Source organism: Lineus longissimus, chromosome 8 (assembly GCF_910592395.1).
Source record: "Lineus longissimus chromosome 8, tnLinLong1.2, whole genome shotgun sequence".
Classification (NCBI taxonomy): Eukaryota; Metazoa; Nemertea; class Pilidiophora; order Heteronemertea; family Lineidae; genus Lineus; species Lineus longissimus.
The window spans coordinates 17750627-17773682 of record NC_088315.1 but is presented as its reverse complement, the minus strand read 5'-3'; the positions used below and the strand labels follow the sequence as shown (position 1 = coordinate 17773682).

Below are 23056 nucleotides of genomic sequence, written 5' to 3'. Positions count from 1 at the left end.
TTAATTAAGAAGAACAAGACTGATTTAACAAACTACTTGAAATAACTTTATTAACTTACAAACCTCTTTGATAGTAACCATTACTCAAATGACGCATGAAACGCAAACACAGAAGATAACTTAATTATAAACAAGGTCCCTCTGGGCCAACAAGAAAAAGTGAGTCACAGTCACACAAGTCTTCATATTCGACAAGGAAGAAGTTAAAGTGAACTTATCCCGGCATTCTGGTTGTGTCTTTATCCAAAAAGACCAGTTCAGGGTAATATACAAATTATATTTAAACACCACAGAATTTCTTCTGCGTGATACAGTAAAGATAATGACAATTTGTTATGGTTTTCCAACACAAAATATTCCATATCTAAATCGAGGCAAAACAATAATCAAACAGACTATTATCAGATATTCACTATCTTATTCAGAGGGGTACGCCGATCATAATTACATGTACTTGTGGTCCAGTTAAATAGAAATCCACTAATACACAATGCCGTAGTGCAGTTATTATGTGTACAAATGTGTTGAAACTTGGTATTCATAGTATTTGTATATCAGTCTACACGACGGCAATGTTGAAATTTATATTTAGAACGTACTTCTGCAATTGAACATTTTCAAATTCAATTACAAATTCAAAATTTTTAACGAATGCCGTAGGCCTTTAATAAATCTGTATACAGCCCGTCTTAAAAAGTATTAAAAAATGCCACCACCATGTACAATAGAGCCTCCCTTAATGGACACCTTGGAAATCTCTAGTAGGGAGGTGATTTTGGTCCCAAATGGATCATTTCTGCACAATCTGACCTCTGTAATCAAGACACCTACCTATTAGGGACATCATTTGTCAGTTCAAAAGGTGTCCCTAATAGAGTGGCTCTAAAATATTCATTTTTGAGTCCTACTCAGGCGAGATTTCTGCATATTCTGTTTGAGCACCTGCGCCCTCAACTGAACCCTCCATGACAATTTGGACGGAGGAAGAATCCAGGCTCAGAGTCTGAACAATACCCTGGACGGAATCTGCTATGATGCACGTATAAGACGGGCTACTAGAACCAGGAGCTTCAGAATTCGGAGGCAACATCATGACGCAAGACTGCTCTTGAAAACGAGAAATTTCATACACATCCATTTCCCCTCCACCCGCGGTACTCATGGGTTCAATTTCGGCTACCAAAGGGCACTCTTCTACAGATTCCGTCACCTGGATGTCACCAGGACCGAGGGCATCTGGGACAAAGATGGCGGACGGCTCGGGCCGATTAGGTGTTGTTTCCCGGGACTCAGGGACAAAGGTTTCATCCCGTGTGGCACTGGGTCCAGCCTGGACATCTACGTACACAACCCGATTGGTTCGTTTGTCTGACGATTCGTTCTGTTTGTCGACCACATCGGACAACAAGTCCAAGGCCGATTGCGATTCTACAGCAGATGTTGACAGTTGTCCAGTGCGTGAAGTATCTGAACCGGTCACATCTTCAATCATATTGGTGTCGATCTGACCTTTGATACTCAGCACCTGCGTGACGATGGGAACACCAGGTTCGTTATTTGGAACACTTGAAATCCGCTCCACTCTGGGAACACCAAGATCATCAGCCTCTAAACACTTATGGACCCGACAATGACTGCTGGTTTTGAACTGCTTACAACAGAGTTGACACTGGTAAGGTTGTTCCCCCGTATGTGTTCTCACATGAGACTTTAGATGAGAACTCTGCAGGAATTTCTTGCCGCAATATTCGCACGAATATTTCGTCACCCAGTCGCTCTTGGGAAGATGAGCGCTATTGACGTGCGTTTTGAGATGCGTACTTTGCAAGAAGCGCTTCTTGCAAATCGGGCACTCGTGCGGGCGCTCACCCGTGTGACTCATGATATGCGTCTTCAAGTGGCTACTGGAATGGAACGCTTTCGTGCACTGGCCGTGGGTGCATTTGAAGGGACGGTCATCAGTATGGGAACCACGGATGTGTCCTTTCAAGTGACTACTCATCAGAAAGCGCTTTCCGCAATAGTGACACTCGTACCGCTTGTCACCGTTATGACCCCGAATATGCGTCACCAAATGGCTATTTTGCGTGAAAGTTTTCTGGCAAATATCACATTTATACACTTTATAATCCTTGGTCCCACCCCGACAAGATTTCTGATGGGAAGCCAAATGACAACGCCGCAAAAACGAATCCTTGCAGTGCTCACACTGAAATGGTTTCTCACCGGCGTGAGACTGCAAATGGGTACGAATCTTTTTTTGCTGAGTATGCAGAAATTCTTGCCCACATTCTTCGCAATGATAGAACTTTTTCTCCGAGTTTTTCCGATGGGATTTCATGTGATTTTTTCGTTCCGCATCGGTTTCAAACAGTTTGCCACATTTGTTGCAAACGTAACCAGCACTGCTAGTATTTTTATGTTTACTGACATGAACTCGTAGGCTTTCTGCGGTCATAAAACCCACATGACACTTCTCACAGACAAAAATTTGGGAATCGTTTATTTCTTGTGCAGATGGTTCAGCGCGGTACCTACAGATTTCCTCGTCCCCATAACCCGCTGAATTATCAGATTCTTCCCCATGCTTCACTTTCAGGACTCCCTCTGAGTAGTCCATAGGCTGGTTCTGTCCCAGTCCAGTGAATTCTGAAGGATCTTTTGGCCTACTTGGGTCCTCGTCCCCAAGACCCCCAGATTCCGCACACTCCATATACACTTCTGAATCCGGAGTTTTCCCAATGGACTCTATTTCATTTTCATTGAACACCAAATCATGCTTCTCGCGAAAATGCTCGACAATCATCGTTTTATCTTCGAACAAGATGTTGCAGTCATCACACAGATACTGCACGCCCTGTATCACATCTGGCGGTTGTGAAACAGTCTCCCCTTCTTGCCCCTCCGCAAAAGTGGGAACGCAAGGGGACTCAGCAGGCCCCTCAGCAGCAGACGTTACAGGTCCCTCAGCAGCAGACGTCACCTTCTCTTCCACAACAGCGCCACCTAGTTCGCTCTGAAGCCTGTATTGCACCACCAGTTCCTTTCCATCTACCTTAAATATTCCGTGTTCTAGTTGCTGATGACTCGTCAGCGCTTCACGGCCAACGAAAATACTCCCGCATTTTTCACAGACCAACAAATTACCACCCTCGGAACCGCCCTTTCCCTCATCGACGTGAAAAATCTCCACCTCGGCTTTCAATCCTACCCCATGCACCAGTTTTTTATGTCTCGCCAACGAACTCTTCGCGAGGTAGCGTCGATCACAAGCGTCGCAACAAAAGCTCCTTTTCAGGAGATTTTCAGGAACAGACGCTGGCTCATCGCACGACTTCTGCAACATTTCGGTGAAGACTTCCACTTTTTCCTCATCGGAGTGCGTCTGCATGTGTTTTCGGAGCGACCTACCCGAAATATACACACGATGGCAAACATTACATCCGAACCGTCTCGTCTCATCGATAAGAATCGGCCGATCGTCATCTTTTACCTCATTCGAGTGTGTAAGGATGTGCTTTTTGAGCATTTCATTCGAAGCATAATCTAGGTGACACACAGTACATTTATATCTCAATATTATGTTGTTCAGCGCTGGTTTATCTTCATCTTTTTTAGGTCTGTTGCAGGACTCGCGACTTTGTTCAATTTCATTGTCTTTCCCAAGGTTTCCGATCATATTATTGTCTGCTCCAGAAATTGTAGTTGCTTCGCTCGCCATGTTGTTTTGAGTGCGCAGACGTATGAAACACGCAGACGTTATTAAACGAGCAGACGTAATCAGACAAGCAGACGTCTTCAAAAAGAACAGATGTCAACATCAAGTTAGTCTTCAATTTGATGGAGGCATCACCAGTACCATCGCCATTTTCGGAACTGCAATGATAGAATGGTAGAAACATATTATAGATACTGGCACACAAAACAACTGGTTTGGAAATATTTCCAAAAATGAATTTTATGATGAGTTTTGTCTTGTTAAGTGTTTTTCATATCGTCGCGGCCAAAGTTACTAAGATGAACCCAGGAATGTGACCAGATCACATTTACCAAAAGATAGTGGTGTTGCGCAACACTAGATTGTCCTCAGGGTAGGCCCGACCAATGCACTTTCAAGTTGTCAAATAAAGCTGGTCAACTACTACACTGGCAACCCAGGGCTGTGTAACATTACTATTTGTGATCACACTAATAGTTAAGTGACAAGAGGTCAGCCGAGCACCTTTGGCCAGATCTATCAGAAATATACCATATGATGAGACGGCCTATGTTCCACTCTGCAATGGATAATCACAATCTTGAGCATGTCTGGGCTTGTCCTTAACCTTAAAGGGACAACTTGGGTGCGGGATTTACCAAGCCAGGAGGATAGAGCCCCTGCTTGACACCATGCACCGACACTGGTAGCATCACACCAATTCTTATCTTTGTTTATAATTTTTGCCAGTATTACAAGGGAGTTTTGGACTTGGCTTGCAAAATTCAGGCAGGCCAAATGCTACCCGCCGTTCCATTGCATTGTTAATGTTAATTGCACTTGCAGTTCAATGATTTTTCAGTGATCCGATTTGGAGAAGTTGCGGGCCTGCTGGAAGCCATGCGGCCACTGGCACCTGAAGATACAATATTTAAATCCCAGCGATCGACCAGAAAACACATATAAACCCTGTACATACGTGTGATTATGCATGTCATGTGTGGTCATTTTCCAAGTTGTATTGGTTAGTTCGGGGCCGATCAATCGCTTTGATTCTGGTATCTTCTGGCACCTGCGGTCTACTCCACAGAGTGAAATATCGATGGAGGGGGGGGGTTTATAAATTCCAATTATGACTAATCCTTAACTTGCTGTACATTTTCTGGCCTAGTCATTTTCCTCAAAGGGTCGGGAGGGGGTTAAATTGTTCGTGGAGGAACTAACTACATCCTTTAGATTTGGGACGCACAGAACCCGGGACACACAGAACATTCTTAAGATTGGGGACACATTTGGACAACCCCGCAAAGTGAACTGAGAGTGCCATTCTTCCTGACACAATCTTTGTTTTAGTGAAACTGGCTTTGATGGTGGCAATGTTACGCCATGCCAAGATTATGGGGATTATGGGCATGAGCCTGGGGGTTCAATGGTGGAGATAAGCACGGTTACGAGAACCAGGTCTGGTTTGACATTTCTCGTAGGCTGGCTGTGACATTGGCCCAGTCCACACACCTTTTGGCAATTTGTGAAACATGGTATGGTCAACCTCGATTCTGCCTGTGAGCTCAGGCAGGTGCCACCACAACTTTAAAGTTGGCGACACCTGCATTGAGGACATCCTCACTATTAAGGTGTGGCACGTTGCAAGTCAGGATGGCTCCTGATGATTTTACAGTAAACATTTTCAAATCGTTTTTTTTCTTGCTGCCATTGACCCTTCATCCCCTTATCGACCAATTGTAAAAGTTGATTTTTGGTTGAGGAAAATGTATGAATGCAATTTCCTCAACCCAAAATCATACGAAATTGATATTTGGGATTTCAGCATTTGGGCAAGACGCAGTCAGTATTGCATTCTTCATAAAAGATCTTAACAGCTGTATATTTGCTACAAATCTTTATTGAATACATCACTTTTTCAATTGACAACATAACCTGGAACCAAACATGATATTTACAAAGGAGAGGCACCCAAGAAGTCCATACTCATCTCGCAACCAGGAAAGGAAATGACTGGCCCATCATCTGCAGAGAACTCACAACAACTGCGCCCACAGCAAAAAGTTTACGATATACCAAATGATGCGGTACTACAAACAAATTTATAGTCAGAAGTCCAACATCAGCCTTATCTATGTCAGTGAACCGGCCGCCTGACTTCACTTGGAAACCAAAACAAAACTGTCGTATGACATGTAAACAAAACAGTCAATATGCAGTATTTCTCGACAGGGTGCTTCAATTTTTATCAAACTTGATGTGATGCAGAGCTTTAGGTCCAGTCTTTGAGGATTTATACATGTCATGCAATCATCGAAGCAGGAAAATTGGCCTTTTAAAGGGGTACGCCGTTCATAATTACTTGTGGTCCAGTTAGAAATCCACTAATACACAATGCCTTAGTGCAGTTATCGTGAATAAAAGTTTGTTTAAACTTGGTATTCATAGTATTTGTATATCAGTCTACACAATGGCAATATTGAAATTTATATTTAGTACGTATATCCGCAATTGGACATTTTTAAATTCAATTACAAATTCAAAATTTTTAACAAACGGCGAGGTCTTTATATACCAGTAAGAAGAGACTCATCGTGAAACATGATATATCGTATCCATTTTTGCCATTCTGTGGAAGTTTGGAATTCATTTGAAAATGCATTGGACATTATAAACCTTTTCTTCTGGATAAATCCATACTGTCCGCACAAAGACTTTTTGAGGACAAACGAGATTTGCTGTTTGGAGGGAATTTGTGACCCACTGCAACAAAATGAGTCGCAGGCCGCTCCGAGCTTGACAGGTTGAGATGGACTGGTTGTTAATTTTTACTGCTGTCTGCCTTTTGTGAAATCTGAGAACATCAATTTCTTCTATTATATCCTGGTGTCATTTTAGGCTCATCTTCTGTGCGACATGCGACTCATTTTGTCGTGGTGGGTCACATTTTTGGGTGGCGCACAAAAATTTCAATCAGGATCAAATGAGTAATTCTCAACCAAATTGCAACTAAACACCAATAGGACTTTCATCCCTGATGGGGTACAGGTCAAAATGTTTTGACAACGTTTAGGGATGAGCTCTGGGTCTCACATTGGGAGGAAAGGTTGCCCTTAATCATTCCTAACATTACAAAATTCATTTTACACCAAAATGTACAAAAAAACCAGTACCAGTGCGACAAAAAACCGAACTTCTACAATAAATATGATAATAAATGCAAGTTGATAAAATCTAAATATTCAAGTCAACAGCAAACTGGGGAACATTTACAGTGGAACCTCCCTTAGCGGACACCTCTCTATTAAGGACAAAAAAGTTTCAACTTTCAAAATCGGACAAAAAATAACTGAAACAATTTTTCATCTGAAAATGTTGTCTTTGGAACTGCCCGAACTTGCAAAATATGCCTCTAAAATAGTTATTTTGAAATTTGAAACTTCTACAGAGAGCTGTGCCATGGGTCTTTTCATCTCTGCTGTCAAATTAAACCCTTTGGCCATTAGAGAAAAAAAGGAAATCTCAAAAAATTGGAAATGCCTCATCCCTGACATGCTGACTCCGATAGGATAGGAATACAAAAATATGATATTCTAATTTTTACTATGTTTGAAGTAAACACAAGCATTTACAGATAGGTCCACCTTGCAAGATACTGCGAACCCCTTATTTTTGCCTTATATTTGTCTACTTTTGCAAAAGGAGTTTAAGTGATTATTTCAATTTCATCAATACTGACCTCAGAAAATGCACCCAACCATGAAAACGAATGGGTTTTACAGCACGCAGAACAATTTGATGATCGAGCGAGATACATCATTAACGAAGTTTCAAATTATTCTACATGAATATGAACTACAGTAACCATAGCTTACAATAGACTGCTATAGGTAGGTACATTTACAACAGTATTTACACAATTTCATTTAACAGTCTTCAAAATAGCAGGAATATTCCTCCAATCGATTTCAACACTTGATAGGCTCGGGTCGGACAACTTTGCACATAATGAAAATTCAGTCATGATGCTACGTCCAACGTAAAAAACAAAAAATCTTATATCTTTCTGGAATGAGATAAATGATTTCACACATAACCACGCAAATTCAGCCATGATGTAACGTCTGCTGTAAAAACAAAAAATCTGTTTGTTTCTCGATTTAATAATTTCATGACTTCACTCACCACAGACCATTCAAATAATTTAATTCATTCGCATCCGCATCACTATCATGAATCGCGAGAACAGAACACCATGCCTTTCGACCCATCAAGTGCTCCACTCTTTTGTCAACAAGTGAACAAATTTACAATCGACAAACCACAAAAATACCCAAAAGAGGGGCTAAAAAACTTTAACGCCATGTGTGTCATAACTAAGAGGAGTTTTGTGTAAAAGTGTGAGCATGTTTTCGTTTGTTCCTTTCTGGTTTTTGCAACCTCAAAGGTACACGATAGGTGAAATTCTGTCAATATGATATCCCCAAGCGCTTTGAGCGGCCAGTTGATGGTTGTGTAAAAGTATTAGCATGTTTTCGTTTGTTCCTTTCTGGTTTTTGCAACCTCAAAGGTACACGATAGGTGAAATTCTGTCAATATGAAGATATCCCCAAGCGCTTTGAGCGGCCAGTTGATGGTTGGATACTGCGCTATATAAGACTCGTATTATTATCATTATTATAATACTGTGGGCTTTTTGCTTTAAGTTTCCAATAGGAACCCTGGTGGGCCTACTATCAAACTAAGTTTAGTTTTTCTATCTGGTTCGAAAAAAACACACATGTAGGGTAAGGGTACAATTACAGCTTCAGTATGCAATTTCCTTCACTATAGGGATATAAAAGAAACATAAGGTAAGGTAGTACAATTATAGCTCCAGTAAAACTATAGCTGCAATGTACACTGATATGTACTGCGAGCTGTTTCTCACACTGTAGGGGCATTAATTCTACCACTTTACCTTACAGTAATAGGAATGATTACCGTACATACTTTCAACCGGTTTTTTCCATTTCTGGTTCTTCCATTTTGACGATCTGGCCCGACTCCGATACGAGACTAACCGAGGATTGATCTACCTGACCACAAGACTCAGACACATAGATAATCGCTTGGGCGGCCTCGAGTTCGGCCCCTGAATCTGTAACTGCTCCTGGATCTGTAACTGTTCCTGGATCTGTAACTGCTCCTGGCTCGGTTTTCGGGGCTGTGTCAGGCATGTAAACAATTTGGGCCATCCCCTCTGAGTCACCCGCTTCTTGCGACTCCTCCATATAAACAATAGTTCTCCCTTCCTCTGAAGCTGCCTGTTCCAACTCCTGAATACTAGCATAAACAAGACTTTTACCTTCTTCAACATTGCCCGCGGTCACAGCTGTTGGCGGGACAAACTTTGTATCCATCTCCGGCTCCGTTACATAGACTACAGTTTGGCTCGACTCTAATCCAGCCGTTTCGGAGGTTAATTCATCCGTCTTGGTCTCAAGGGGGTCAGCTTCCAAGACAACATTTATCGTTGAACCTGCCTCCATCTGAGAAGCAGACGCCAAATACGTCCCGGATTCTTGAACCGGGAAGTAACCAAGAGTCGTAGCCGGATCGATTGGATTGCCTGCTTCATCAACATATATCGTTGTTGTCTGCTCAACTTGTTCTGACGATTCCTCTTCCATCGGGGTTCCCTCCTGTCCCATGTTGATCTCCGGAACAACCTCAACAGTCGAGGACTGCTCCGCAGCATCTCGTACAATCCTTAGACCCGACGTCCCGTCGATTTCACCTTCAAAATCAGACTCGGATATAATGTACGCACCGCGCATGGTCGACGGCTCCAAAGTTACGCTCGACCTTGGAACATTGTGCGAGATGAGGATGGCAGACGTCGGCTGATCTTCGGAATTCATTTCTGGTAGAATACGGAACCCACTCGACTGGCTAGGTTGGGAGCTGGATTCTGGTATAATAAGGATACAGGACGACGGATCAATCTTCGCACCAGACCCAGGTTGATAAACTGAGACATTGCTTCCTCTACCAGCGGCAACCTCTTGCCCCTCCACTTGCTGCGTCTCCCCCAAGGCACTTGATGCGACCTCAACCTGGCTTTCCACTTGATTGCCCTGTTCTGGTGCAATGCTTTGAATGCTGTTCAAAACTTCAACCTGCACATGAGAATTCGATTCGGACATTGGAACAATATTCGCAGCGCCAAACTGATTATCTGAATCCACGATGATACTTGATAAGACTTCCAGCGGGTTGCTCCAGCGTGGTGTTGCTGGTTTAGGGGCAGGCACGGCGAACCTCCTCCCAGGAATGCCTCGTAGTCCTGCATGAACCTTCATGTGGGACTTAAACTGGCCGTGGGTCACACACTTTTTACCGCAGACCCCACATTCAAACGCTTTCTCCGACGAATGTGTACTGATCATATGCGACTTGAGATGGCTGCTCATCAAAAACCGCTTCCCACAATGGTCACACTCGTGCGGTTTCTCGCCTGTGTGAGTCATAATATGAGTCTTCAAATGTGACCGCTGAATAAACCGCTTCCCACAACGGTCACACTCGTACGGTTTCTCACCGGAATGCCTCATCATGTGGGTCTTATAATGATGTTTATGGACGAATAACTGACCACACTGGTCGCAGGTAAAATTTGCCGGTTTGACGATAGCATGGACCGTCTTTTGATGATACTTCATATGGCTGTGCATGAGGAACCTTTTTCCACAATCTGGACATTCATGTGGTTTCTCACCATTATGAGACATGATATGGACTTTCAAATGACTTCGCTGCCGGAATCGTTTCCCACACTCTCCGCACTCATAAACGTAAATCGTCTTCTCCGACTCGTGTCGTTTCAGATGGCTCTGCAAGTGGCATTTACGGAGGAGTCGTTTGCCACAGATTTGACACTCAAAAGGCTTGTCTCCCGTGTGGGAGCCGATATGCGTCTGGATCAGCAGCTGTCGGTGAACTGGAAAAACCTTATCACAAACATCACACCGCCAGTCCGTCTTGTCACTTTTATGTGTCTTCAAGTGCAACTTTTTCTCCCGTTTGGTGTGGCAATTCAAACCACAGACTTCACACAGGAACTGCTTCTGTTCTTCCTTCTCGTGGGAACGCAGATGATGTCGCAAGGAATCTTTCGACACCGATACGATTCCACAGACATCGCATAGAAACTCTGTCGGCTCTTTCAAACTTGCCAACTTAATCTGATCTTCGATGATGTACTTATCGAACTCACACTTGTGCTCTTTCACGTGTTCAACTAAGCCTCTTTTGTAGCGGTATCTGCTCTCACACAGCTCACAGGCGTATTCACCGTCATTATCATAACGCGATGGCCTCTTGAACTTTGTTGGCAGTGTCGACCCCTCAACGTTGTGAGACGTTTGCAGATGTTCACGTAGTGTTACCTGCGAAGGGTACCAGCGATCGCAGTAGTCACAAGCAAAAAGGAACGGTATTTTCTCCCGACTATCTCGTAACTCATTTCCATCATCGTCCGTTTTCATAACAGCAAGACCACCAAAGTCCAGACGATTACCGTCTAGATCATAATCTTCTTGGCCATCCTCAGACGTTGGTAACAATTGCTCCAATTCCTGCTGCTGATCGACGAATTCTACAGGAACAGCTGCCATGTCCGTAACGAAATCTTGAGCAGCTACAAATTTTCTCTCCACAGCCACTCCGATGTCACTGTCCTGTTCTTTGCATTTGTGTCGTTCCCAAGAGTTCGTGGTCGGAAAACACACCGCGCACAAGTCACACAGAACTGTGGTATTCCTTGCCTTCGTTGGAGGTGGATCACTCTGGTCTTCTACCTCCTGGACATCAGGTACCTCCTTGTCTTCCCCCATACTCTCAGGCAAAACCTCGTCTTCACCTGTACCTGTACTCTCGACCTTCATGGGGGCTTTCGAACAATGATGTATTTCTAGATCACTTTTTGTCGCAAAGATTTCATCGCACCTAATACAGGGATAATTACAAGGGTCGACGGATGCTTGATCTCTGTCTTCTCCCACATCAGTGGATCCGGCAATATTTCCATCCTCGTCCATAAGATGAAGATGCTGCCTCTCAATGTGAATGCGCAAGTTATTTTTATGAGAGTAGGACGCCTCACACTCCTCACATTGATACCGCAGAGGAGCCTTGTAAGCGTGCCGGGCTGCGATGGAATCTGTCAACATACCACCTTCTTCTTTAATATAGTGTGACTGCAGCATGTGTCGCTTCAATGACCATTTCCAGGGGTAATACTTGTCACAAATGCCGCAATGAAAAGCTCCTTTTGAACTCTTATATGACTTCTCTATAGTAGAGGTGGGCACAGTCATGTTCTGTATTAGCTGAGACGTGATCGAAAGATTACGCTCAGCTTCCTCCTCCGGTACGATTTGGATGTGCAATTCTCCAATCTGGGACAAGTCCAAGTTCGGTGCCATCTGTAGAATCAAACTCTCAGCTGCCATTTCCACCTCACCACTACCTAGAGCCGTCTCTACAGACTCCATTGCAACATTTCCCGAATTGGCATCCGTCTCCATTGGAGTTTCTGAACCTGGCTCCTTTTCATCAGGAGCATTCTGCAGTTCTTCCTGTGTAATCATCGGCTGATCATTTTGCGTCAATGTCTCTTGCGTGCTCCCATCAGGCGCAGACTGCACAACAATCATAACATTTTCCTGGCCTCCACCCTCACTTTCTTGTTGTAAAATAACAAAATTCTGATCAAGTCCATCACCCTGACGCAAGATGAACATATTTTCCTCCGTAGGATGCTTTTCAAGTAGTTGATGTTCTTTTGGCGCTTCCCCTGCCTCATTTTGCTGTTCATCACCTTCTCGTACTTGCTTGGATGGAGTCCCCACTTTCTTGAATGGAGTCTTGGCTTTCTCTTGCGTTTCCATTGGAATTTCCCCCGACTTTTGCCTCTCTAAGTAGAGGCCCTCAGCTATCTGATGCATCTGAGTCTCCATGTGTCTTGCCAATGCATATTTCCGAGGGTACGATTTATTGCATGCCTTGCAAAAATTGTCTTCATTATCAGCAATATCTTTGCTTTCCTTACGTCTTGGAGTAACTTTCTTTGCAGGTTTTGCTTCATCCACTCCGAGACTCTGTTCTTGATTTGCTTCAACAGGTCCCGCCTCCATCTCAGTCGCCATGACAAATTTCTCCAATTCCTTCGGTTCATGAGACTGGCGATGTCTTTTCCACGTTGTCCTAGACAGCAGGACCTTGTCACAAACTCCGCAAGGATACCTGTTTTCTCCAACCTTAGTAAACGACTCCAACCCAGTTAAAGCTATAACCGGTGTGCTCGTCCTTGAACGATCCAACTCCACATATTTGGCCTTCGGGGACTCATCAAATTCGTGCATCTCATGGACCGACTGCTTGTGCCTCTTTAAACCTCTTTCATACGGGTAGACCTTGTCGCACACATCACAAGGGAATTCTCCTCTGCCTTGTGGATCTTGCTTTTTAGGATCTTCATCTTCTCCTTCACTGCCAACGACCTTGTTTTCTGTCGTCTGCTCAAGAACCAATTTCAATTCTGGGTGAGACTCGCTCAGATGCTTGATCAAAGAATGCCAGTGTGGATAAACCTTATCACAGATATGACAAGGATGCGTGTTACCCGACATCTTGGGAGTCAGTTCAGGCTGACGTGCACTGGCTTGCTCTGCATCTCCTACTAAACCTGTATCTTGACTTGTGCTAGGCTGCTGCCCATCTTCTGTCAAACTTATATCCCTACTTGTACTTGCTTTCTCTCCACCTTCAGGCAAATTTTCAACCTGACTTACGTCCACATACACCGGCTCAATTCCATGCACCCTTTGCAAATGCCTCTCGAGTGAAAATTGAAACGGAAACGCTTTGTCACAAACGTTGCAAGTCAGACTATCCTGGTCCTCATCTTCGTCCAAGTCACCATCAGAATCTTTTCCAACGCCTTCCTTGTGGATTCTTTGGCGATGTTCGATCAAACCACGTCTATAGCGATAATATTTATCGCAGAGATCACATTGAAATTTGCCAAAATCAGTGTGAAGCTTTTCTTCCTTTTTAGAGCTTGCACTCTGATGAGGACCTGCTTTGCCGGAATGGAATTTGAGCACATGTCTTTTCCACCCCTTAGGATGCTGGAAACACTTATCACACACCCCGCAAGGGTAAACACGAGCTCCTCGAACGTCTGGCTGGTCCTGTCCAGTACCAACTGCTTCAGAGTCCTTTCTGCCAACTGCTAGTTCGTCTTTGCTGTGCAACTTCAAGTGCTCATCCAAGAACGGCTTCTCGATGTAGACTTTCCCGCAGACATAGCAGGCAAAATCACACAGCTCCTCTTCTATGGTCTTATCAGGGTCAGCCCCAACCTCATCTACTTTTCGTTTATGCAAAGCAGTTCCCTGGTGTCGTAGCAAATATTTCTCACTGGAGAACAGGGAACCGCATGGCTTGCAAGCAAACTTACCGACATGCTCCTCTTTCATTGAAGGATCTTCATCTGCAGGATTTTTATCTGGAGATTTCGCTACATGATCTTGTGCTGGAGTTTTCTCAGCTTGAATTTTCTCCACCGGGTCTCTGGCTGGAGTCTTCACAACTGGATTTTCAGCTGGCGTTTCCTCTGCTGGAGCTTCGGCTGGAGTGATACTGAAGGGCTTCTTAGCTGCTTCCAATTTGCTCTTATGTACCAGCGACTGGAAATGACGCATCAAAGATTTCTTGGTGGTAAAGTTTGTACGACACGGCTCACAAACAAACTGTCCACCGGGTAGATCTTGATCTGCAGACTCGATACCTGGAGATCTGAGGCGCCTCTCAAACTCCGCACGAACGTTACTTTTGTGCACTGGGGATCCGAGGTGCTGTTCATAAGTGTACTTGAACGGGAACGACTTCCCACAAGGCCGACAAGGGAACTCCACCTTTGGCGGTCCCTCTGGTGTGCTTTTCTCCCCAACTTTACCTGACAGCATCTTGGCCAATGGAGTTTTTTGTAGGCGCTTTAGAGAGGCCTCATAAACAGCATCTTTATGCAACTGGGTATTGTAGTGCCTCTTCAAATGATGAGAACTCGAGTAGGTCGTTTCACAAAGTATGCATTCATACCGACCAGCAGGATTAGGGGCCATTGATTCCTCTTCTTCTTTTTCTTCATCTACTAGTTCTTCTTTTTCCTCGTCGTCTTCTTCAGCCTCCTTTGCTTTATGGTTGTTTTTATGCATTTGGGTTTCCAAATGCCTGTTCAAGTGACTAGTTGACCCAATGGTCACGCCACAATCCTTGCATCTGTATTCCCCAGCCTTGGTTTGAGTGAAGAATTCATATCGCACGCTGTTGGTTTCCCTTTCTTTGACTTTCTTCCCCTCTTTCTCCTTCACGTTATCCTTATGCTGCTTGGACTCCAAATGCCGCCTCGAATTACGATGGGAAGAAAAACTGGTGTTCGACGGGGAAGATTGGTACTCATCTCCTTCTTCATCCTGCTCCATCGATTCATTCACCTGCTCCATGGACGTATCACCAACCAAGGCCTTATTTGCCAATTCTGCCACTTTGCCCTTGTGCAGTGGAGACTCCATATGCCTCTTCAAAGAAAAGCTCTGTGCGTACACTTTATCACAAAGCGAACACTCGTACTCACCATTTTCGTTTTGAATAAACGATTCATCTTTGTCATCAGATTTGGAATTGCCATGTGCACTCTTGTGCACCTGGCTATCAAGATGCCCCTGTAAACCTTTAGCGGTCGATACCGTACCACCACAAACAGTACACTCAAATCCACCCCACTTAATTTCATGGAACGTACCCGGACTTTTATGCAAGATGGACATAAGATGCCTATTTAGCGAAAACTCGTGAGAAAAACTTTTGCCACATGGCGCACAACGAAATTCTTTCGGGTCAGAATCAGGATTCTGTACTACCTTTTCTACAACTTTACTGATATCAGCACCAATTCGTGGTGCAGATTCGGAACCTTTCGCATCTTCTCCTACAACCTCTTTATGTATCAAAGATCTCATGTGCCTATCAAGCGAATACTGACTGGAAAAAGATTTGTCACACGGTTCACAGACAAAACTTTCAGACATTTGTGATTCATTGTCGACAGCAGCATCAATATTTTTCTCAATAACCGGCATCGCAAAACCCTTCTCTCGCCAATCTTTCAGTGCTAATTTATGAACAGATGTCTTTAAATGCTTTTCCAATGACCATTTATGTGCAAAGGTCTTACTACAAGGACTGCAGGTCAAATCACCAACAACCGGTGATGCCTGGAGATAGTTCTCAACATCCAGTTTTTTCTTTTTCGATTCAGGTTCCCCATCCTCTGATTCAGGTCTGTGTCGTTTCAAACCATGACCAGAAAGATATTCCTCTTTGTTGCTCGTCTCGTCCGAGTCCTTCTCTTCCTTTGGTTTATCTTCAACATAAGAAGCAGATGTCCCAGGCTGTGGTTCAGGATTGGTTTTGTCGTCTGCCAGTTCCTTGACGTCTGCTTGTTGTTTGTCTTCTACAACTTGTACGTCTGCTTGCCTTCCATCATCTCCTCTTCCAATGTCGTCTTCTGCCTGTTGCTTATGTTCTGCTCTGCTCACCTCGTCATCCAAGTCAGAGTCATGGTCGGATTCAGACTCCATTTCTTCCTCCTCGATCCCATGTACTGTTTTTATATGACGTCTCAGCCCATCGATATTGAGATACTTCTTGTCACAAACCGCACAAACAACATTGCGAGGTCGGCCATCGGTTTTGCCTTTCGGCATGCCAGTTTCATCGAAATGACACTTTATCATATGTTGTTTCAATTTTACTTTCTGTGAGTAAGATTTATCGCAAAGTCCACAACAAAATCTTGATGAGTCGCCGGGCTTCCATTCTTCATCTGAATCTTCTGGTGGACCTTCATCCTCAGGACTCATCTCGACAGCAGCTTCTGCAGAGGCAACCCCTCCAGTCGCTTTCTCTCCCAGAGCCTCCCCAGGGGCTCTTTCTCCTGGCGCGCCCTCATCAATAAACATTGCTTGTTCATCTTCACCCTCAGTAGGCTGCTTTGGCACAGGCTGTGAGCGAGCAAAGTGCACCTCATTCATGTGCTCCACCAAAGCTTCCTGATGCGTGAAGGTATTCACACAGAGCGTACATGAAATGTCACCAAACCCCTTTTGGTCAGGCGCATGTACTAGAAGCATGTGGCGCTTCAGAGACCATTTTGATGGGTAGATACGGTCACATTCACCACAGCGCAAGACAAATCCATCTTTTCTCGCTTGGGCAGTAATTTTGTCAATCTTCATCTCTTCCTCAAGTTTTTTGGCTTCATCTTCAGCAGTCACGTGTTCCTCATCTTCAACTTCTGTTTCGGGATTCCCGAAGAATCGATCGGCTTCGATACCATCTTCCGCCTCCTCGTCACCGCCCGTAACTTCAGACCTCTTGTCGTCACGTTTCTTCGCATCCCACTTCATGCCCATGTGCACAGTCTGTCTGTGCCTCAGCCACGCTCGCTTAGAAAGATACATCTTCTCGCAAATGTCGCACGGAAAGCCAGTAGTACTCTGTGGAACCACCACCCCTTTTTCTCGATGCGCCTGAAGATGCTTCTGCAAAGCCACGTTAGATATGAACGTCCTGCTACAAACCTGACACACAAACGTCGCATACTCGTCGATAATTTTATTCTCGGGTTCTTTCATTTGAACCTGCTGAACCTCTGACGCTTCCGCCAGCATGTGGATCCCATCAACGAGAGGGGCAACTGTAATCTCACCCATTGAAGCAAGTTGGTCGAGTTGGCTTGCCTCTACAAGTAACTGGACGCCATCTGCAGCAAAGTTTGCGGACTGGAGATCCACAGAGATGAGCTGCCCTTCCTCCTGCTGCACCATCAACTGGACGGCGTCTGAGTTGGCCTCGGGCGTACCTTGTTGGTTGCCATACTCATAAGCCTGGACAAGCAACTGCACCGCTTCATTTGTGTGGTCAGTTTGGTTTTGCTGATTATCACCAGAAACCACCTCCTGTTCCACGATCTCGTAGACGACGGTTTCAGCTTCGTCTGCCATTTTACAAAGTTATGTTGACGTTCAGGGAAAAATCATTTCATCCGATCTATGAATGCATGAATCAGCACACCCGTCTTCAAAGGCACCAAATCTGAAAAGATAGTTGGAAGTTTTTTTTAATTTGGGTGGCAAATGATAACACCATGCAGTGCTCACTGTTTTTAGATGCAACGATCTCCACAGCAGTGAACCACGGCCATGACAGCAGGGCAACGTGACATGCATGACAAAGAACTGAAAGGAAGATTTTAAATCCAATTTCATCAAAAACATCTGAATCACCCTGAAGAATCAATTCCCCAGCTTGCTGAGAATCAAGCAGGCATTCCAACTTGCCAAGCTGGCCTGTCCCAAGAAAGAAGAATTAAAAAAAAATTACATTGGAGAAACTGTATTGCGATTCACCAAACACAACAACTTTGTGTTCAGCTGGTAATAAGGTTCTTCAAGCATAAATTGCATCTACATGTACATGTACTAACTACAAGTACATGTAGAGAAAAATGCAAGGTTTTCCCTCCCGGTCAATAGCAAACAAATTGCAAAGTATGCAGGAACAGGTCTTGTGTGTGTGCGACATGTACAATGTGAACCTGGTGGTCAATTTACTTCAAAATTTAATTCACATGATGTCCAAGTCTCCTAGTCATCAGATGGACACAGGATATTTTAGTTAATTTACCAATGAGCAAATTTTTTGAAAGTTTTTCTTTTGATGCACACCTATTCCAAGGTCTCTTCCAGGCATCACTGCTCAGTAAGTTGGAAAGCCTGCCATGACTAGACAAGATTAGGACAAGTCTCGGTTAGTTGGGGTACTGATTCTCCAGGGTGAGAATGTCAAAAGTTTCGTTAGATTAGATCTGTTCCAGCAATCGCGCACTGCATGCTTGCTGCAAGATTTGTGTAGAATTTCATTTTCTTTTGGCAGATAAAAAATACATTGGAACCTCCCTTAGCGGACACCTCTCTATTGAGGACACCACTTTGGTCACAAAGTGGTTGTTTCCATTGAATTTGATCACTTTAATCAGGACACCTCTTTATTTTAAAAGGACACCACAAGTCCATAGGGTGTCCATAGTAAAGAGGTTCTACTGTACAACTAAAGCAGGTCAAATAGTAGACACTAACACCCCGATAAGATAAAAACTGAGCGCTTAAATTTGAAACAACCAATGTGACCCATCACATTGAATCACAGTTGCAAGGCCTCTTAATTTTTGAAAATGACCTCCTAATTTGTTTTAACCACCTTAAAATGCTTCATAATGACCCCAAATGCCTTTAAAATGCCTCTGAAGTCCTTGAAATCTTCTAAATGGGACCTTTTCCCAAGAATTTAAGTACAATTATCCCAGGGCGCGCGAAAACGAGGCGAAAACAAAAAACAATATATTACCTCCTCCCTCTTAACTTAAAAACTGTGGTGAATACTGATGAGGGTTTAACCTCTTGAATCCCGGTGACCGACCAGTCGGTCATTTTGAAATAAAGTTTTTTCCCAATGACCGACAGGTCGGTCTCAGTGATATTTTTATTCCCTTGAGCTGGGACGCTAGTTTATTGCTTGTTTTAGCGTGTTTGATATACAGGTAACAGTAGGGTCAGTTGGAGCATGCCTGGGTAGATGGCGCCTTGGTACCGCACTTGGGCAGTTGTATGCGGGCGCTTTACATCGTGAAAGTCAGACCCAATTTCGCAACCTGGTGACCACCCTGGGATCCCGGGATTTTCAAGTTTTGGGATTCAAGAGGTTGATCATTACATGTACATTTCAAATCACTTACCAGTAGTAGACAGATACCTCCTTCCAATTCCAAACTGATCTGGTTTTGCCTTTGTCCGGGTGCTGGTATTTTGTCAACCACAGTTTAACACGTCACATCCACGAATAGCAGCAAGTCCGAGAAATCAGTCGACTGACAAAGAATTTTCCATACACGACTGGAGTACCGCTGCAAGGAAATCACACTTTGGTAGCAAACTTGCCAAATATTACAATTTTATTACACACCAGACAATGAACAGTACATAAAAAAACAGGTTTATTGTTCCTCAGCAGACTACAACTTGACAAACTCATCAAAAACCTGATAGTGATGAGCTACATTTTCAGAAAAAGTTATCAAATTTTTCAGAAAAAGTTTTACAAATAGGGTACACTACGCAACACCCTTCGTCAGATACTTCAAGGGCAACAGCCTGTTTGGGATGGGGAGGGGAATAGGGAACAATATGACCGATACAGTGGAACCTCCCTTAATGGACACCTCTCAATTAAGGACAATAGGTTTGATCCAAATTGGTGGTTTCCATTCAATTTGACCTCTCTAACACCTCTCTATTAACGACAGCACTTGTCAGTCCTGAGGGTGTCCTTAATAGAGGTTCTACTGTACTCAGTTGAGGAGGCCTATCCTATCCTATCCTACGTTGACAAGGTCTATCCTGGCTTTCCTAGTTTATTTCCCCTTCTCTTTGTTACCACTTTAAAACCTACTAAGCCCAAGGAGTACGGAACTGGGCTGAATTGAAACCAAGAGGGGGCAATTGAGGCCTTGCCCTCCTGTTTCGCCTCACTGCCTCACATTTCTGACTTGGCAACAGGGGAAATTTGAATGTCCATGCCAGGCTGCCTTTCGGACAAATTGATGGCAGCATTTTGCCTTGAATGGTGCCATAGTGATGACGTTATGAGCACGGCACTTTGCCCCTTTTTAAGGTTTTTCTGTGCACTCAAATTTGTAAGTGTCAAGCTCTGATTGAACTTTGATGTCAAGCGAAGGAAACATTGTGATAAATATCGTGGATAATGAGAACTTTGGATGGCTTACCAGTAATTCAGGTTGTTCTTCACTGTGGTGTTCACTCCGGATGTTAGAACTTGACCCTTTGGTGGTTCACTGTCAAACTGTAAGAAAACAAGTCAGACCCTTAACGTTAAAAATAAAATTTATTATGATTAGTCCTCCTTCAAGGCGAGATGAGCATTTTATGTGCCAATACAGTGGAGGCACCAACTGGGTTTATTGGAACTACACTCCATGACAGTCCATCGCAAGCTCCTCATGTTTCCAACCTGGCAAGCAAGATTATTCTAAAGAGGGTCAAAGCACAATTCACATCAAGAGAACTCGGATAGATAAAGAAAAATCAGGATCAAAAGATTTTTAACATATGCAGACATCAGTACTATCAGGGATGGCAGAAACCTTCGGCAAACTAACGCGGACACCGGCGAGCGTCATCGCCACCGTGGAATCGCTCCTCATTGAGGAAGAGATAGCTGAAGCCACCACCTACTGGTCGACAGCGACTCGTCAAGAGAGGATGGACGTATGGAGACGGAGGAGACATGAAAGAGGACGGGACAAGTGGCTATTTAACCAACGTGAGCTAGGCGTCCTTACCGCAGGAACTTTGAGAGGCATCATAGAGGGAGGAGGGCCCGAGCAGCAGCCAGCGCTGTTACTCCTCTGTTAGCGGAAACAGAAACAGAAACAGAAACTATCAGTCGACATCAAGTCTTACATCAGCATCTTATGATGAGTCACAGCCAGACTTACCAGCTATCAACCTCTCTTTGAAACGACAACTTCGACTTGACTTGAGGTTGTGGTGCTGAATCACTCAGTCCAACCAGTTGTCTAATCCTCCTTTTCCAGTGGTCAAAGGTTTCACTGCAACTGTAAAGAAAAGAAATAGTTAAAAATCACCTTTATGAATCTCAAAATGTTCAATCTGAGGATCAGGGCAGCCAAAAGAAAACCATTTGATGGGATTGACAAATCAGGCCATCAATTCAGACCAATTAAAGTGTACAGATCCCCTCTTGGCTTCTAATCTAATCAATGAAAATAAATGATATACCCAACCACCCTCTCCCTGTAAGTGTCTCCACTCATGAGAAAATAAGGCCTCCTTCAATTCAGACTGTTGATTAGTTGAACAAGACTTGGGCTGGATGTCAAGAACGCCACACCTGTGGAGATCATGAAACTAACCCAGCATCACATAGGCCTAGGGCCTTGGAAGACAGACGCACAACTGTAACAGAAATATCTAAGTGTCTTGCACCACTGCAAGGACTGTGAAGACAAAAGGAACAGAGTCACAATCAGGTATTTGAGTTTGTCCCGTACCAGTCACAACTCAGATATTCAGCATCTCCTGGACTCCAGGTTGACGATGCCCTGCCCAGCAAGAAGGTACACAATCTCAGGACATGTGAATCTACTTCCAGGGTGGGGCATCACTCGCCTTGGGCGTGGAGACATCCAGGCTGTGAAAGATTTCTTCTGTAACCACCGTTGTACATCAGAATAGTAATGCGATCTAGCGAATTGTGATGTGACCATTGGACAATGCCATAAGCCACAGTGACCCTTCTAGGGGACTGAAATACATGACTGGATAGTGCCCAAATACACTTCTTCAAAATCAACCGTCCATCTTCACTGTCTGCCAACAATAACAACTATAAGACATCAAGCAAATGTCATGAGCGCGATGCTCGACTCGTCAATGAGCTGACTACTATAAATGTCTCCTTTCTCCATTCAACAGTTTTGATGTTCGACAATGGAGTCGATGGACGACATCCCTCGTCGTCTCGGACGTAGGAGCGTCTGTCTCAATCTCGTCATCCTTGCACTTCATCAAAATCAATCATCACAGCACAGCCGACAAAAAAACAACCTGGTAGGGATGGTGTAGTACTAAAAACTACTAGCCTCATTGCCTGCCACCACAAAGGACACTAGAACGAGGACGCGGTCTCAAAATCGAAGACAACATGTCATTTCGTCCTTGTTGTGATTTCATGGACTTGTCTTAAGGCCAAGGACATAATGTACACTGCTGCTGTGTGTATGCGCATGTGCAATACAAATGTACATCAAACTATGCGAGTATGGGGCAACAATTTTGTAAGAAAGGGACTGGTTTTAGTTGGGCGAAAATAGGGGAAAAGAAAAGAGCTTGGCGTACCAAAGACAGATGAGGTGTTGCTATATTTTTTTGTCGTTGTCGACAACGCGTTTCCAGCTTTTCGGCTCACCAGAACCGCCGCTTCTTGCTCTTTTCGTCCTTTATCAAAAACGACGCACCAACTAACAAATTTATCGCAAATGGCGGCCCGAGACTTCCCGAAGTGCGTTCGGTTGACTCCGGCGCGCGGGAAAAACTAACTTTAAATTTTACCTGGGTTCCAGGAGCCTAAAGTGTTTCATGGCTCTAC

General features: G+C 44.1%; 1 protein-coding gene across 1 annotated transcript; it reads right to left on the bottom strand.

Moving 5' to 3' along the window:
• Window positions 1–68: 68 nt before the first annotated feature.
• On the bottom strand, window positions 69–22937 carry LOC135492997 (uncharacterized). The gene is made up of 7 exons (XM_064779746.1): window positions 22807–22937; window positions 21384–21503; window positions 20652–20728; window positions 19605–19772; window positions 8700–17905; window positions 8435–8460; window positions 69–3796 (listed from the first exon to the last, which is right to left on the bottom strand). The coding sequence occupies exons 5-7, from the start codon at window positions 17812–17814 to the stop codon at window positions 905–907; spliced, it is 12033 nt and encodes a 4010-aa protein (XP_064635816.1). The 5' UTR covers window positions 17815–17905; window positions 19605–19772; window positions 20652–20728; window positions 21384–21503; window positions 22807–22937; the 3' UTR covers window positions 69–904.
• Between the last annotated feature and the right edge of the window lie 119 nt (window positions 22938–23056).

Bases quoted from the DNA above. Each gene is read 5' to 3' on its own strand.
- LOC135492997 (XM_064779746.1), bottom strand. From the start codon at position 17,814: ATGGCAGACGAAGCTGAAACCGTCGTCTACGAGATCGTGGAACAGGAG. The intron at 8,461-8,699 runs GTTGAAAGTATG...TTTTCGAACCAG, and splicing joins ACCAGAAATGGAAAAAACCG to ATAGAAAAACTAAACTTAGT. The intron at 3,797-8,434 runs GTAGGCCCACCA...TTCTTTTTGAAG, and splicing joins AAACTAAACTTAGTTTGATA to ACGTCTGCTTGTCTGATTAC.